Here is a 16,734-nt window from a genome sequence, read left to right on the forward strand (position 1 = left end):
AAGGTTAGACTTCTAATTCCTCAATTCACTAAAGGAAACTTGGCAAGAAGATGCATCATTTTGCTCCTTTCTACTGGGGCATCCGAGGAGGAGAGCCACTGAGGCAGCTAATACACAAAACATGATCAAAAGTGATTAACAACAGCTTCATATGCAAATTGCATTAATGAAGGAGTGCAAAGTCATCATGTAAATTAAATATGTCAAATCTCTTGGTGAACTTTCAATCTTGAGAAGAAAAAACACTGCTTTAATTTTTTTACATCATCAATTTTGCAAGATTGAAAATCTAAGAATCTTGGTGCTATAAACAATTTTCACCTTTTTTTTCTCCTTCAGCAGGCTGACAGGCCAGCCTGATGTGCACCGAATGTACATGTTAATAGGCCAATCAAAAATGCAAAACAATTCGCAATTACTGGAAGGACCTAATGGTCATTAGAATTTACAACTAGGTAATGAACTGAAGTCTGCCCACACCATGCATATTCATAAAGCAATTTAGCCTTTGAAGATTAAAGAAGTGCTTAAAATTCAAATGAGCTTTAGCAAATTATCAGTAAGATTCATCCAAAAAGCAAAGGGTTTTTCTTCCTATGATTTCCTCATTTTTTTAATGCAAAATTGTTATATCTTCCAGACTGAGCTTAAACTAAACATTGAGCTTCTAGTGAAGCCAAAGGGGGCTAAGAGACAAACAGAGGATGCAAACATCGTTACGGACTTTGTTCATAAAACTAAGCCCTTAAGAGCCAAACCTATCTCTAAACATGGTAATTTATCAAAAACAGCCCAGAGTTGCTCACAGGCAATATACTGCACAGTCCTCCAACAAAACAGATTAACACGAGTCCCACCACCCTCCCAAAAAGCCTTTTTCCCCTCAAGTTGAGTCTCCTGTGTAAACATCCACTGTGGTATAAAAACAGCTTTTTCGTCGCCTTGGAGTGGCATTCATTTTAGAAGTTTCTGCTTCCAAAAGGGAAAGAAGAAAGGAGAGGATATGAGGCTGGGAAGTGAGATCTGCTTTACTTCTGGGGAGTGAAAAGCCTGTCGTTGGGTATTTCTCTTCCTGGGGGTTCCCCTCACCCCCCCCCATCCTGCACTGGCAGTATTTAATCCAGGAGGAGCAGGTCATGCAGGCATCAGCTGACATTCAGAAAGTTTTGATGTCCACCCACTGCCCCCCACCCCGGAGTGATTACAGAGCATAGTGGGAATTTGGAGTCTCATGCTTCTCAGTGACAAGTATGGAGGAGAATCTATCTCACATCTTGAATGCTAACTCACACCTTACTCACCTCATGATATTTAAGAAATTCTTGTGATAGAATTCCCAGTGAATGCCTCATGGGCCCCATCCCATACACCCAACCCTGGGGAAAGCTCACGTTTAAGTCCTAGCTGGGCGGGCGTGGAAGTCTGACTGGGAATAACAGCTCTGGAAGGCCCATGTGCCCGTGCGTACTACTACTACTCTGCTCCTGGACCAGAAGACTCTGCTTTGATGACTGTGTTTGAACCCAAACTGAAAATATGCCAGTAACTTCTCTCTGCCACTCTCCTCCCACCCCCACCCCCCAGCCTCAGATGTTTTCCTAGAGTCGATCTTACCACCTGAAATGCAGGTATCCCAAGAAATGGGAAAGAGAAGGGAGAAGGGGGGGAGGGGGAAATCCAGGTACTATCCCTCATTCCCTGGCTCTCTTATCCATGGGCCCTGCTCAGAAGTGTGCCCCATTTTCACATTTATTAGAAAGAAAAGGATGCAGAGCCGCGTGTAACTCACATCCACAACCATCTGTATGAGCCACAGGTCCACAGTCCTGACCAATTCCGTTTGACACTAATGTTACTCTACACGAGTAGAGTTCAATGAGGGTTGATATGGGATGTGACAGAGTAAATCAGAATTAGATTAAAAACAAAAGTTTAGACACTGATGCTACACTGCAGAGCAAATGGGACCTGAAGGCCAAATTTCCCTTAACTGCCTTCAAGTCATTTTCCCTATTAGAGCATTTGCCTGCCACCCTCTTCCCGGCAGTGCTGCGATCACATCAGAAAGTAGAGTGGAATGTATATAGGGAGGCTCGAGATAGTCCTCTTTAGATTCAACACCTATATATTTAATATATAGCAATTAACTTCTGGTCAGGAGTCTGCAGGCAGCAAGCTGTCCCAAGCAGATAGAGGGGAGAGGGGGCCCAGAGCTGGGACAGGCACAAAAGACAGGTCCAACAACAATGCCTGCTGTCAGCAGCTGAATTATTTTTATACAGGAATTTTTATCTCTATTGTACAAACAAGTACGTGTCTGTGCAGACTTGTTAAGCAATCCACTTGTATGTAGAATAAGATTTTTTTTTCTTTCTTGCTACCAGTCACACAGCTCCAAGATCAGAAGAAATACATAGTCTTTGAAGCCGCTCAAATGTTTTAGTTAAAAGGACAGCAGTTGTTTTCAAAGATCCAAGAGTATCTTTATCAGAATTAAATTTTTCCTTATTGATTTTTTCCCCTTAACATAACAAAAACATAACATGAGAAGGTTACGATTTATTATTAAAAATTTTCTCAGCCTTTAAATCATTCTTCAGTAGCCAATGTTCACTTTTAAATGTAAAAGAATAGTTGTGTTGTTGTGTGTGTGTTTTTTTTTAATCTTAGGATGGGATGAAGTAGGAGAGAGAAACCCAAGAGATTTAAATTTTAACATTGGTTAATGTATTGTTTTAACTGTGAACTCAGAGACCTGTGGAGGAGGGGGCTAAGATGAGCAGTAAATGGCTCATTGTGAACAGCCCCCTAAATGTAAATAAATCATGAAATCATGGTATCCCCTGAGTCAGTAAAGGGAAATGCTTCAGATTTTTTTTGGGGGGGCCCAAAGAGAAACTCCATATTTAAAACGTAAGAGATCAGACAGGGCACGTAGAGCCTTGTACTCCAGCTAAGGTAAGAAGAACACGAGCTACACCTTATTTCCCTAAAAATTAACAGATATAATTGTTTTGCAGCTTTTTTAATGCATCATTACATATCAAGAAAATGAACAGCTGATTAATATAAATGTAAATGCCCTGATGCTTAGCATGAGGCTTCCTTGTGTTTGGGGGGTGTTTTTCGTTTTGTTTTGTTTTGTTTTGTTTTGTTTTGTTTTTAGAAAATTCAAAAAGAAAACAGAAACCAGAGAGCGGAGAAGGTGGGGGGGGTACACAACAGCACCTGTGTTCATTTTGAAAGCACCTTCTCGGGCTTCACAATAATTCTATTCTTCATTTTAATGGGAGTTTTTAATCAGTGGACTCACCTGTATCTAAAACTAAGATCGAATTGTAGGTGTAACTGTTTATCACCAAGGCTGACAAGAGGGAAGATACAAACAGAAACTCATTGTGAGTGACCAGAGGTCCCCAGGTATCCCCTTCATCAACATGCCTGCTCCAGGGTCCCACTGGGAATTTCCTGGCGGGGCCGATTCAATTCTGCATAACACGAACACGCTGCCAACCCTATCTGGAAAAGGGTGTGCTAGGCGCCTTCTGGCTTCTTTTACAGGAAGTTTATATCTGATCATCTCACCTTTAGTGGATATAATTTGTTGTGCAGCACTCTACAAACGTGGTATTTTATCTATGTGGAGAGATCAAAAAGAAAAAAAGGAGGGCAGAACAGGGAGCAAGTGGCAGCCCCGTCCAGCCCTCCCGCCTGGTGCATGGCCTCAAAGCAGGCACCTGGTCAGGTAAACCTTCCAGGGCATTGCATCAGATCCGCTCACATCAGTCTCCAGGGTGAACCAAGAGATGAAACACTCCGGCTCCCTGTCTGCAGACTTCTTATTCGCCAGTTCTTGGCAGCTTGTTTTTCCAAGTGTTTTGTTTCAGGAAACGTGTGTATTCTCTTTGTACGTTTTGTGGATTTACCACAACTGGTTCTGACAGCTGTTGATTCTGTTAAATGAACACATTATAAAAATCCTCTTTAAAACCTGCAGCAACAGTGGACTCAAAAATAATGGCAAAATGTTTTAATGGAGTTCCAGTTGAGGGTTGATTTTTTTTTAAAGTACAAATGAAGGTACAGAAGCCTTTTAAGTCAGCGCTACATCTAAACTGAATGTGCACGTGTGTGTGTGTGTTTAATGGAGGAAGAGGGGTGTTGCAAATCACCACAAATATTTACACTGTATTCCCTTTGTTCAAATCACATACTTTTAACAGGAAAAGCTGGAACAGTGTCTATTTAAAATTTTAAATATTCAAACGCCTGTAATTAACCATACGAAACAAATTATGTCGCATTTCTCCATACCGCACATGCAAAAAAATTCTGGTGGTGGATTGGGAGGTGGCAGAGTTGGGGAGACAACTCCAAGAGGAGGAAAGGATGATGTTTTCATTTTGCTATAGATCAAAGGAGAACAAGAATGGAAACTGTAGCATATTGAGCATTTTTACATCGCTGTCTTTCACACTGGGCTACCTAAGTTTACACAATTCCCCAGACTAGCTGCATATTAAGCTTGCTGTGTACAGCTTTATTATGGTGCAGTGGTGGAAGAGGCATTAATATTCCAGCTCCGCATCTGACAGGGCATTTACATGCGCCCATCTGAGCGGCACCTGAGAGCTCCTCCAAGGTGCAGTAACTGTGCGTCTATTGTAAAGGCAAATGAAGCTCACCTATTCCCTGCTGGGGTCAGAAGTGACCTCACCACCCCCCATGCTTCAAATCCTTCCCCTGCCAACCTAACTCAATGCCATCGCAGAATGACGAATGAGCTCAGAAATAGACCCCAAGTTACTAACCCTGCTAAGAACAGCAAAAGCCTTTGCTGAAATGTTTTAAAAATGCATAGAGAGTGCAGCTGGCCAGTAAAAAGGAGAAAGACAGATTCCAGTGAACCCAATATGGAATACGTTACATTCTAAAACTGATTAGAAATACAGTCTGATGTTTACTGGCTTCAAATTGAGTTTGGCATCAAGCATACTGGCTTTAATAATGCTGGCGTTTTTTTTATTATTACTATTATTTTAAATCTGCCTTTGGTCTCTAGGAGCACATGTGGAGAGCTAAAGCATTCTTATTCGTCAGGTTACATTTCCTGGAAATTAAGTTTGTGACAGAAAATGACTCTAGTAGCAATAATATGGTTCGTGCTCAAATTAATTAGGTCATTGTTGTAAAAACTACGTGGCAAATTACAAAGGTAAATTTACTGATATTGGCCAGAGCCTCTATACTCTGGAAGTAAAGGAGAGAAGCAGTTTAAGGATGCTTATTTACCTGGGGAGGAGGAAAGAACAGAGAGGGAGCCCAATTTTCTATTTGTATTACAAATAAAAGTACTGGTTTTATCCATTAAATTATATATTTGTGAACTTTATTAATGTCCTCCAAATTGACACATAATATAAAAACCTGCTTGATTTGAGACAATGTTAAAAATGGACACTAAGTTAAAATCTTTTTTCGTTTTTAATCCTTGTAATAACAACACTGCTGACATAACCATGACCCAAATGAAATCTGAACAAGCAGAAAGGTACTAAAGATCCTTGGTGATTAAATCTCTTGCTAAAAAAGTGGCAAGGTGCCAGGCTGGGACCAGTTTGATGCTAAGTGCTTTTTACTGCACAAAGCTGGTACTACGGTATGTAAAAACAGACTTGGGCTTGGCGTAAGTTTTGTCAACTGATTCCTTTGTGCAGTAAAGGGTGTGAACAGACCAACCAAAGTCCATTAAATTAACACTGAATGCCGCGATTTCGGTGCATCTCCCTAGCTGTGCTACTTTGGTTCAATTTCATGTTTTCCCCCAAGGAAAGCCAAACTTTCTTCCTTTCTCACAGACTAGTGTGCAAAAGCCACCATTCATCCATTCTCCTTTATTAAACACTTTCACTTAAGAAATCACAAAATTGTGAAAAATGCTTCCCTAGGATTTGCACGTTTGTTATAGGCTCCAATTTAGTCCTCACATATTAGCCAAACTACATGGAGGCTATGGTGTGAAATTAATGATTTTCCAGGACTTGAAAATGTGCCATTAATATGCATCCAACTCTCCTCTTCCCTGAGCTTAAGGTTCGCTGTCCTGACACTGCCTGCACATTTCTACACCCAGTTGCATTTTCCAGCCCATGGGCAGCTCCACAATTAAATGCCACATGCGTGAGGAGAAAGGTGTGCAAAACAGATTTCAGATCCTTTAAAGTAAATGGCACAACTTGCAACACAAGGAATGGAGTGATTTAAGAAATTACAGCACTGTTTTTTTAAGCCTTCACAGAATGAACACAGAGAATGGGAGGGAAACTTTCCCCCTCTGCTCCTGTTCTTGAAGTGAATACATATTTGTGTTTCCAATAAAAGGCCATTTTAACATTAACTGTCTGTAACAGCAGGAGACAGAAAAACTAACACAATCTCCACATCACACACAGGATGATCTTCATATCACGTGGCCCTATTCTCAAAACTATTATTTATAAAAGACAACTAGGAAAATGCACAATGCATCTTTTCTGTGTCACTGGAAGGGTAATGTCTGAAAAACTTTGAGATCTTTGGGAATCTTCCACATTTTAGATTTTTTTTTTTCTTTTTGGCTTTCCGAAGTAAATTTGCAGCCATGCGGGCCACTGTGTTTAATTAAGCTTTCAAAAGTCCTCTGACAATGCCAACAATTGTAAGACACTTCTGTGGCTCAATCATGCAATCACTGTGACAGTTCTATTTACAATTTGTCTTAGAGAGAGTTTCTCTGACATTGTACTTTGACAAAACATCCAAGCTGCCAGTTCACAACCTTTCTTGGTCTTATTTACAAATACAGCTTGTATATAGGACTCCCAGACTCATGAACATGAGTCTCTGGGTAGTGGCCTCACAGACACAGGCTCCCAGTGAAAATCCTAGATATATATATAAAGAAACAATATTCTCTATTCTCTGCATACTGAAGGTAAGTAAAATGTTCACCAGTATACGGAGGAGGCGGGGGTCTGTTTGCTGTTTTCTTTTTCCAGCTAAAAATTCACTTCAGAAGTCAGTGGTTTTTATTCAGAATCACACAGTAATGAGAAATTAAAAATAAGTAGTCATATTAGGATACTATAATTTGTAGTCTCATTTACAATTATACCATGAAGTACACAGATACATCCCCAATTCATGTTGAGCTAGGAAAGAATTAGAATGGGTACAGAAAGAAAAGGCAAGTTGATCTGCTAAGTTCTGAAAAGCCTAAGTGTGTTATACTTGATTTACCTTTAAGTACCATGCTGACGTGTTTCTGTTTTTGAATTAGTATTTCCCCTCCATTAGAGTAATCGTCTTATATATTTTTTTCTAGTTAGGAAGCATATTGCCTAAGCAAATTAATTTTTAAATATCCTGATATAAACATCTGTGTTCATGATTTTAAGAAGAAAAAATATTATATGCCACTAGTAGTAGATCTGACTACATTTTATAAGATTGGTCCTATTTTCCCCCATTTTCCTAAAAGCTAACTCCACAACAGCCCAACCCTAATTTAAAGATTTCCATGTGTCATAAGCCAAAACCTCAAAGCTGACACGGTGGAATAATATTTTTGGTCTTTTTCTGCAAGTGAACACCAGTTTCGCATCCACTAATCTCTGATGAGTATTTCTCCCACCATAAAAGAAGAGACTAGAAAACCCAGCAACAGCCCTATTAAAAGCTCTGACTGCCAGTCACAGGCTGCTGACATCTGATGGTGAGTATCTGACATACAAATAGATGAACTGGGCCCCACACAATATGACCTGCTCATTTCCAGTTAAATTAATACTATGTCAATGGTCTCACTGGATCACAGCCACACAGTATTTTGAATATGTGAATGAAATGAAAAAAGCAACCTGACCAGCGCACACATGTGACATGGGGGAAGTGCTGAAGCACACAGCCATCTATATGCCAGGTAAAAAAAATCATCCTTTCCAAAAAACACTCTTCATGAGGCCTATGTCCAGTCAAAATGCATATCACCTACTGAAGATTTAAAGAACTCTACCTTCTTCTATGTGAAAGCCCCCAATGCTAAGCTTTACTTATCTCAAGAAAATCTGCACTGTTTTATTCCTGCTTCCTGCCTATAAAATGGCACAGAGCACACAGTGAGCTCAAATCCAACTTACATCACTTTAATAAAGCCTTTCCTACACAGTGCACTTAAATGACTACCTTTTATGTGATTGCCAAGCATACTCTTCTAGAGATTCATCAATAGATCTCTCTGCTAATATGGAGCATTGCTTCTCCTTTCTTTTTGTGACACAATTCAAATATCTACTGGATGATTATTCTTATTGTTTCCTTCCTCATCACAAAAAGAAAAGCAGACTTGGAATTGTAAAGGCGTGCTTCAGAGAAACGGGCTGGTAGTGCGCAGCCGTCTTCCAGAACTTCCCTTCAGAGACACCTGAGAGCCAGGGCATCTTAATTTATGTGCGATGGTAGAATGTTAATTTCACCATAGGAAACTCTTAATTCATTACTGTGAATTATGAGAAGTCGTGATTCTAGTTTCTGACATCTAGAGTTGAGATGTGACCAGGCTATTCGTGTCCAGCCAATTCCAGGATGGGAACAGGTGATTAAACACAATGAAAGGAATCAAGGCTCTGTAATTATTTGTGCATGAAAGGTTTACCTCACCCGGGTTGCTACATTTGTGCACCCATTGAATATCTTAGCTACCTTATACTGCTGTTCATCTCAGTGAAATTATTTAGTATTAGCCTTCTAAATATTTTTTAAATTTGCTTTCTTTTTTCTCTTTTGTGTTTTGTTTTTGTTTTCGGTGGGTGGGGAGGGGTGCTTCCTGGGCTCTGCTGTTATACTGGGTCTTAAAAACAAAAAACCTTTATGACAACTGGAAGTTAAGGAAAATATCTTTTCTTTCTCTATGTACATTCACAACTATAATAGTAAAAAGCTTTCACTATAGTGCCTTCGCCTCCAGCTTTTAGATTCCTCTTCTAAGTACAGAAGCACAGAATTTTGGAGCCGGTTAATCTGAGAGTGAATAACCTATTCGGGGACCTCAGTTAAGAAGTGTGGTTTTAATTCCTGCTTGACAGACACTGTGTTTTGTCTTTTAAACGAGCGGCTCGATATGTAAATACGATGTTACATCACGCAAGTGTTACTCCATATTTGGTGATTTAGAAAGGCTTTGGATCTCCAAAGACGACAAATCCCCTTCCGCTTGCTCTTGCTTCATTAATCATGCCTTAGATTTTCCTTCCAGTCACAAGACAGCACATGGAAATGGTCACTGCCATATCCTACTTGGGGGGGGGAGGGGAGGGGAGGAGAGGGAAGGAGGGGGAGGATAAAATGTTAACCTACATGTCACATAAGCTAAATGCGGTGGATTCTAGAAAAATATTTTGTAAATGGAGCTTCCCTGGTACAGATTTCTCATTTCACTAAAGGAAAAGTATCTGAGTATTATTGCAAGAAGCATGGGAGAAGAAAGAAAAGAAAGAAAGAAAGAGAAAGAGAGAAATAAAGAAAGAAAAGAAAGAAAAAGAAAAGAAAGAAAAAGGAAGAAAGAAAAGAAAGAAAAAGAAAGAAAGAAAGAGAGAAAGAGAGAAAGAAAAAGAAAGAAAGAAAGAAAGAAAGAAAGAAAGAAAGAAAGAAAGAAAGAAAGAAAGAAATAAAGAGAAAATGCCACGTTTGATTTTAATGATCAAATTCCAGAGGGGGGGGAGGAGAAATAATACGACATTTAATCCCCTCTGGACCACTGACCTACTCTACAGTTCAACTTTGTGGTCAAACGAGGTCAGAAAGACAAGTTCCAGTGAATCAATTGATTATATGCACTACCTTTCCTAAAACTGAATAAACCTTCTGCCTTTTGGGGGAGGGGTCAGAGGGAAATAGAAGAGGGAGAACCACCAGCAGGCTTGGCATTTTTGTCACCATAGACTTTTGCATTCACTTTGTCTTGTGTGTTAAATCACTCTTGTTTCTCACACACACACACACACACACACACACACACACACACAAAATGTTTCAAGGGTCATCATACAGTGCCGCTGCTTATCACTCAGGGTAGGGATTTAAGTCCCTCTGCTAGCCGTTAATTCCTTTTCCCATGAGCTGCTGAGAAACCCACACACCTAACTACCTCTCTGCTAAAATTAACCAAAGGAAGGAGAGCTGTTGAATATGTGTATGTATTTTTCCAAGACAATTTTTACATTGTGTTACAGCAGAAACAGTGGAAGTCTGGACTGGACATTTGTAAGGGTGACATGTGGTTGTGTAAACCACAAACAAAATCAAGATACATCTGTCAAAACCACATCAGAGACAAGAGAGAGCACAGAGAAGCATTTATCATTTAGCTGAGGAGGCAGGCTGCAGGGAGCAGCCGTTCCTGTCAAACCAACCTTTTGAAATTTCCAACATGCCCTTAAACTTTTCGAGTAAGCATGTCTGTGCGCTTCAGCAACTGCCCTCTCTACTCTGGCCTGGCCAGTCGAAAATGGCATCTTAAAGTCAAGGTCACGGTGTCATCCCACCACGGGGCTGTGTTTAATTACAGCCCCATACGGGCTGACAGCCAATATGGATCCAAGGCGAGCCCTGAAGCTCAGTTAACTCTTTCTACCCACTCCCACACGCCCTGTCAGCCCACCCCCCTTCGTGGACGCCTTGAGAACTAACAGCACCCCTAAGGAGGTCTGACCAGGTATTCTGACTCCAACAGGTCAATGGCCAAACTACAAAATGCCTGTATGGCCACTTTCGCCTCTAACTTGTCACCATGGCTGGGAATGGACACTGGAAACTGGGCCCGGTATAGTAAGGTGCAACACTTAAAAATGAGAAGGGGAGAAGAAAAGGAAAGAAATTCAGCGTCAACAGATCCAGAGAGAGGGTATCAGGTGTGTGCATCCTCCACCTCTATCTGACTCAGTGAAGTGGAAAATATTTATTTTTTTGTGTCCTGGACGTAAGCAATAGGAATGATTATTTTTACATTACAGGGCTGTCATGGACAGTCACATGGAGAAATACAGACAGCTCTTCACCACTCCTGAGTGCTTGGCTACAGCACCTCTGAAAATGAAAAGAAAACATGCAAACAGCTTTTCTCCTTGCTTCTCATTTACCTGCTATGTGTTCCTGTTTGGGGCAAATTCCTCTAGATGACGTTGATAAACAATCGTCATCCTCTGGCGTGACCTGGATGCCAACCTCCACAGGATTGGATGCTTTTTTCATCTCGATTGGTGAAGGGGAAGGTGGTTTATCCACAGCTTTTTCTAAGCAGAGGCTGCCATTGCATTGTTTCCGTTTGTGCTCGATAAAAATAAGAATGTCCCCCAATGGGAAGTTCATCTGGCACTGCCCACACGTGAGGAGGTCATGGTCCCCTTCTGGAGCTCCCAAAGGGCCGTGGTCTGGTTCATCATCTGTAAGAATGGCTTCAAGAGGTTCGGCTGTGGTTGGAGAAACAAAAGCACAATTATTAGAGCGCCAGAGAATAGAGAGAAAGGGGAAATTCATTCTCAACCCCATCCCATCCCACCACATATAAAGTGTTTCTAAGCTCCTTAATATAATACCCAGAAAACATGAGCACCTAAAACGTGTAAGAATAAGGAGGTTATCAACAAGAAAGGAAATTTATCAATGAGGCAAATCATCACATATTTAAAGAAAACTATCTGACTTGCTTAACTCCTGAGAAAACACACACACACACACACACACAACTGTATCTGGTTTTCGAGTTTAGAAACAATGTTGACTGTTAAGTAAATAGTTAACACAGGGGACATAAGAAGGCTTAAATGATAACTATCCCCAAAACTGGTGAAAAAACATGGGTTGAAACCAAATTTATTTCTTTTTTCCTATAGACTAAGTTGTCTATTGTGCCAAAGAATAAAAGGAGAGGTAAATAAACACACACACCCTTTGTGTATGAATGTATATACTTCTAAGTATACAGAGACTTAGCTTTGTAAATTAGAATGCTACTATATCACACACAAAATGTGCCACATTTACACTGCCATAATAAGCAAACGACTGCATTCACCTGTGAAACGGATCTAAATAATAATCATAACGTAGCATAATTCATACTGCCAAAAACCTTTCTGATCTCACTCTCAGCAGTGCCACAAAATTAAAGAAATACCAAATTCACTGGCAATTCTTCTCAGACACATTAGCTAAATGGGATACTTTTGAGTACTTAAGAAAATAAGCCAATTAGTCATTTTTTCATCCTGAAGAAAGGAATGCCTAAAATATTCTAAACATGTTTGCACTTGGTGGCTCCCATCACATAAAAATCAGAATGGTCAAGCAAATGCCACATTTCAGAACAAGGCTGAGAAATCCTTTCTTTAGACTTGAAATACTTCGCCTAATGTTGTCAAAGTTGACTAATTTTCTGAATGAGCTCCAAAACGCTTCATTATGGGACTATTTCTACACACATAATCACCAGCGGATGGTATAACAAGGTAGATATGTCTTTCATTCTTGTTTCCTTTTTTTTTTTTTTAACTTTGCACCAAAATACTCTAGCGTCTCATTTGAACAGCTTCTATCATTTTTTTAACCTTCCAAAGGGGAAAAGAGAGTTGGTAAGTCTCGGCTCTTGAAACCCTATGCCTACCCTATCAAAAAAAAAATATACCACAAAATACAAAACACATCCAGGATGCTGCCAGTTAATAAAACTGAAGCAGAAAATGTACAAGTCTTAAACAGTTAATCAGTCTGACCTTCTTTAGCAAGCTGCCAATTTCACATTTAATGAACTTAAAGCCACAGAGAATCAAAAAATAGATTTTAATTTGAGTGTAGAATATTGGAACCGATTTTGATAAAGTGCAAAAATCCAGTGAACTCAGGTTAAATTTATTTCAACCCTACCCAGGCTGAATATTGAGGGGGAAGATCTGGAGTAACTCCCAGATGTGCTGGGTGAAATAATATTGAGAGAGCCCTGCCTAGCTGCACCTGTGCTCAAGTAGGACATGTCATAATTTCTAGCCTCTGGTACTCCTCCTAATTTAACATAAGGTCACCACAGGAATATGAAGGTTAGATACCCACTAATAAAGACAGCAAGGTAAGCACTTATGTTTCTTTGCCCAACATACTGACCAAAGATAAACACAAAATATACAGCATGCTTTTCAAATAAAAGGAGACAAACAGAAGTCTTTTTGCATTATGCCTCTATGACATTTTTCTCCTACATTTGCTTTCATTTTGACCAAGTGAGGGACTGAATAAGGAAGTCATTCTCCAAGATCTCTCTCCTATGTGAATTAAGGATTTTTAAGTATATACTGACAAATGTGGCTTTTTGTTGTTGTTCAGCATTAACTGCAAGTTCTGAGGGTTACAGATTAAAGAAAGAGGAATAATATTTTGTTTTATTAAAGTTAGTACTATGAAGAACCTTTGCCAAAAAAAAAAAACCCACATTTTTTTAAACTCCACCGTTAAGATTCGTTGTTGTTTTTTATTCCCAAGGCCTGACACATTTCTGAAAGTGGAAATATTATTTAGGAGCAAAAGGAAATATTCTCCTAGGTATCAAATAGTTAAAGGTAATGCGGTACAAAACAGACTTGGTTAAAGTCTTCTAAATGTAGTGACTGAACTGATTTACAATCAAAACCAGGAAATGAAGTGGTAATTCAGAGGTTGCTGATTACACCTCCACATTTCACCTAATTAATTTTATAGGAGGCAAAGTTCTTGAAAATAACAAGATGATCAAATGTACAGATATAAAACCTGTAACCTCAACATTTTCTATGCTCTTAACGTAAATTATTGCTAATTAACAAGAATTATATCCTAATGTATGAAATATGTCTAACATCGGTCGTCTTGCAAAACATTTGGCTAGTAATGTTCAGAGAAATATCAAAACGTGTTCTTATTATTGCTGCTATATTATTAAAAATGAGACGAAGTGGGGCACAAAGAAAATATGAAAATACAATTCTCTTGGTGTAGTCTACTGATTTGCATTGACATCTTTTCTCAGTGGTAATCAACATTTCCTTTCTGGGCATCTGTTAATTTCTCTGTATTTTAATGCAAATTCCTCTTTCCCTAAAAACATTCCTAACCTCAGCCATTTTACCCCCTCCCTCAATTCAACTCCATCCTCCTTCGCCCCCACAATACCAACGTTTCTAAGCTCCGGTCTAAACCTCCCGCTACAAAGCGGGGAGTCCAGGATTGAAGTGGAAGGGAGTGGGCAAATAATCATAATAATTAGCGGCGAATTCTCTACAAGAGGAGAAAGAAATAGAAAATAAAATGATTCTACGTTCAAACAGCGAGACAGACCGGAACGTCTCAGTGCCCCAGCGGCTGACTGAGATCTCCTTCCTCTCTGCAGTTGCAAAGGAATAAATTTAAAGAAGAAGAAAAAGGCCCTAGAAGAAATGTAGGGAAGGAGCGAGGGAAAGGAAGGCTGCTGGGGGAGGGGGGGGGAAGGCGCTATGCCTTCAAGTTTGCTCTCCAAGTCCTTCCTTTTGATTGTCTTAATAGAGTAAGGAAGCAAACGGAGTCTGAAATGCAGAAAGGAAAAGCAAAGAAACAAAAGCGAAGGCTACGGCGACAGGCCCGGGGCCCAGGGCCCGGTGGGGGCGGGCTTTGCAGAAAGTGAAGTTGGGCGCCGGGACTCAGGCACAAAGCGAGCAGCTAGCTGGCTGCAGCCTCCGGCCGCGCTTGCTGCAAACACGTGCAGCGGCTACTGCCGGGCCGTGGGTTCCGGGCCAGGCCGGGAGGCAACGGGCAGCCAGGGGCCCCGATTGCCGCCTCCACCGCGGTCCAGCCCGGCTTCAGGGTGACAACCGTTCCTTGGCCCCACCAGCTGGAGAAACGGGAAGTGAGGCTGGGAAAACTCGACTGGTTAACCTGGTGCAGTCTCGATGTCCCCCTACACACCTCCAGCGCGGGCCCTGAAATTCACGCTGGTCCCCAGGCTCACACTTTTTACTTCGGGGGATCTCTGCAAACGCGTTTCGCTCGCAATTCCGGGCATGAGTGTGCGCAGCGCCGCGGCGGCTGCGGTTATTCATTATTAATGACGCTGCTAGCCCGCATCATTATGATGATAACTATTACTATTGTTGTGATTTCGGGCTTCTGGGCGAGAGCTGCGGGAGGCGGGGGAGCCAGGGGTCTGGATATAGAGCCTCTGTGCAAGCCCAACGTAGCCGCCGTTGTCCGTGCTTTGCGCGGGGCGTGGGGGTGGAAGAAGTGAACCCGAAGACTAACTGCAAACTTGCTGGATCCCGCCCTTTGGCCTTGCCTCGAAGGCGGAGAGTGCGTACACCCCTTTACCCCCTATCAAAATCGCCCGCCCCGAAAGAAAGCGAAAACTGCACCCCACTCCGCGCCCGGGATTGTCTGCCGCGCTCCCGAGCGCTTCTCCGCCGCCCGGCCCAGAAGCATTTTTAAAGTCAAAATGAAGAACAAAGACATAAGGGGTGATGGGGGGAGAAAGGGAATTCTGCCTAACCGTCCGTTTCCCCCACCCCCACCCTCACCCTCGCAAAGCTCGTCGCTCCCCGGCCGAGAAACGCAAAGCAGGGAGTGGGGGAGGCTCTGGTACAGGTTCAAGTTCGCTGAGCTTTCTTGATCTTGTTCTGCCTCCTAGCGACCGAATGGCTCATTCAGCCCAAGAAGCGGAGGATTGGGGGGAGGGGGGGTCCTGAACACCAGAATGGCTCCCGCCCCCTCTGCGCTCCCAGAAAATGAGAAAAAATTGGCCCCAGCACCCCCTCCATACTACTCTCTTAACCCAAAGCCCACACTGAGTCAGGGCTAGAGGCCAGCTAAACCCACCCAGCCTGGAATGTCCCGAGGTGGACCCGGGGTGGGTGGGGGATAGGGGAGCAGCCTGGACTGCACGCCTCAGTCCGTCCTTTGAGCCCCCAGTGCATCCTTCCGAAGAAGGTTCCGGCTTTCCCGAGTCCTGCGAACACTGCCCTTCCTTCCCGCCGGTACCTGGCCGGGCTGTAACTTCACACCGCCGCACGCCGCGTCTGCTCCGCATCCGGCGCGGCCGGGGGAGTGGGGGGCGGGGGAGAGCGACGAGGGAGGGATGCGCGGGGGTGGGGAGAGGGAGGGCCCCGCAACGTGCCAGGGCGGGGGGAGCTTTCGAAGTGTGTGACAAGTTCCAGGGCCCAGTGAAAAATTCAACTCCTTATGCGCACCCCCCAACCCTTTAATAAATACAGAACTGGGTATAGGTAGTGTTTTAAAATTGCATCAAGATTTAAAATAAGGGTCACGAATGAGGAGGGGAAGGCATGTGGGCCCTCTCACGCCTTTCTTTCCCTTGCTGCCAAACTTTCCTAACTGCCCACCTCCCGCCTTCCCAGACGCACTCAGTTAGCCAGAACACAGTAACCCACCCATCACCACCCCATAAAGATTCAAAAGGAGCACTGCCCACCCCCCGCCCCTGACCAAGCCAGACCCGGGTTAGAGGGCAGGAATTCAAGGGTGGGGTGCAAGGAGTACCAGGATCCAGCCCTCCCAAAACACACAGTTGCACTTACTACTCCCTTGCTCACCTCCCCACCCCACCCCCACCCCTCCCAATTCACCCCCCACCTGGCCAGGCAGGGCTCGGGAGGCGGGGGGGGGGGGGGGGGGGGGGGGGGGGGGGGG

General features: G+C 42.5%; 1 protein-coding gene across 8 annotated transcripts in view; it reads right to left on the reverse strand.

Annotated features, from left to right (window-relative positions):
• Positions 1-16,734, reverse strand: part of BCL11A (BAF chromatin remodeling complex subunit BCL11A) — a 100,343-nt gene that overhangs the window by 80,977 nt on the left and 2,632 nt on the right. For 6 of the 8 annotated variants that reach the window (XM_029937414.1, XM_029937415.1, XM_029937420.1 and 3 more), the window contains one exon: positions 11,175-11,504. In XM_029937414.1, coding sequence (XP_029793274.1) covers positions 11,175-11,504 — 330 coding nt within the window. Of the gene's footprint in view, positions 1-11,174; positions 11,505-15,000; positions 15,101-16,065; positions 16,114-16,734 lie in introns of those variants that run through there. The other 2 variants (XM_029937418.1, XM_029937417.1) reach the window with 2 other exon arrangements.

The sequence above is a fragment of the Suricata suricatta genome, chromosome 4 (genome assembly GCF_006229205.1).
Source record: "Suricata suricatta isolate VVHF042 chromosome 4, meerkat_22Aug2017_6uvM2_HiC, whole genome shotgun sequence".
NCBI classification, from domain to species: domain Eukaryota; kingdom Metazoa; phylum Chordata; class Mammalia; order Carnivora; family Herpestidae; genus Suricata; species Suricata suricatta.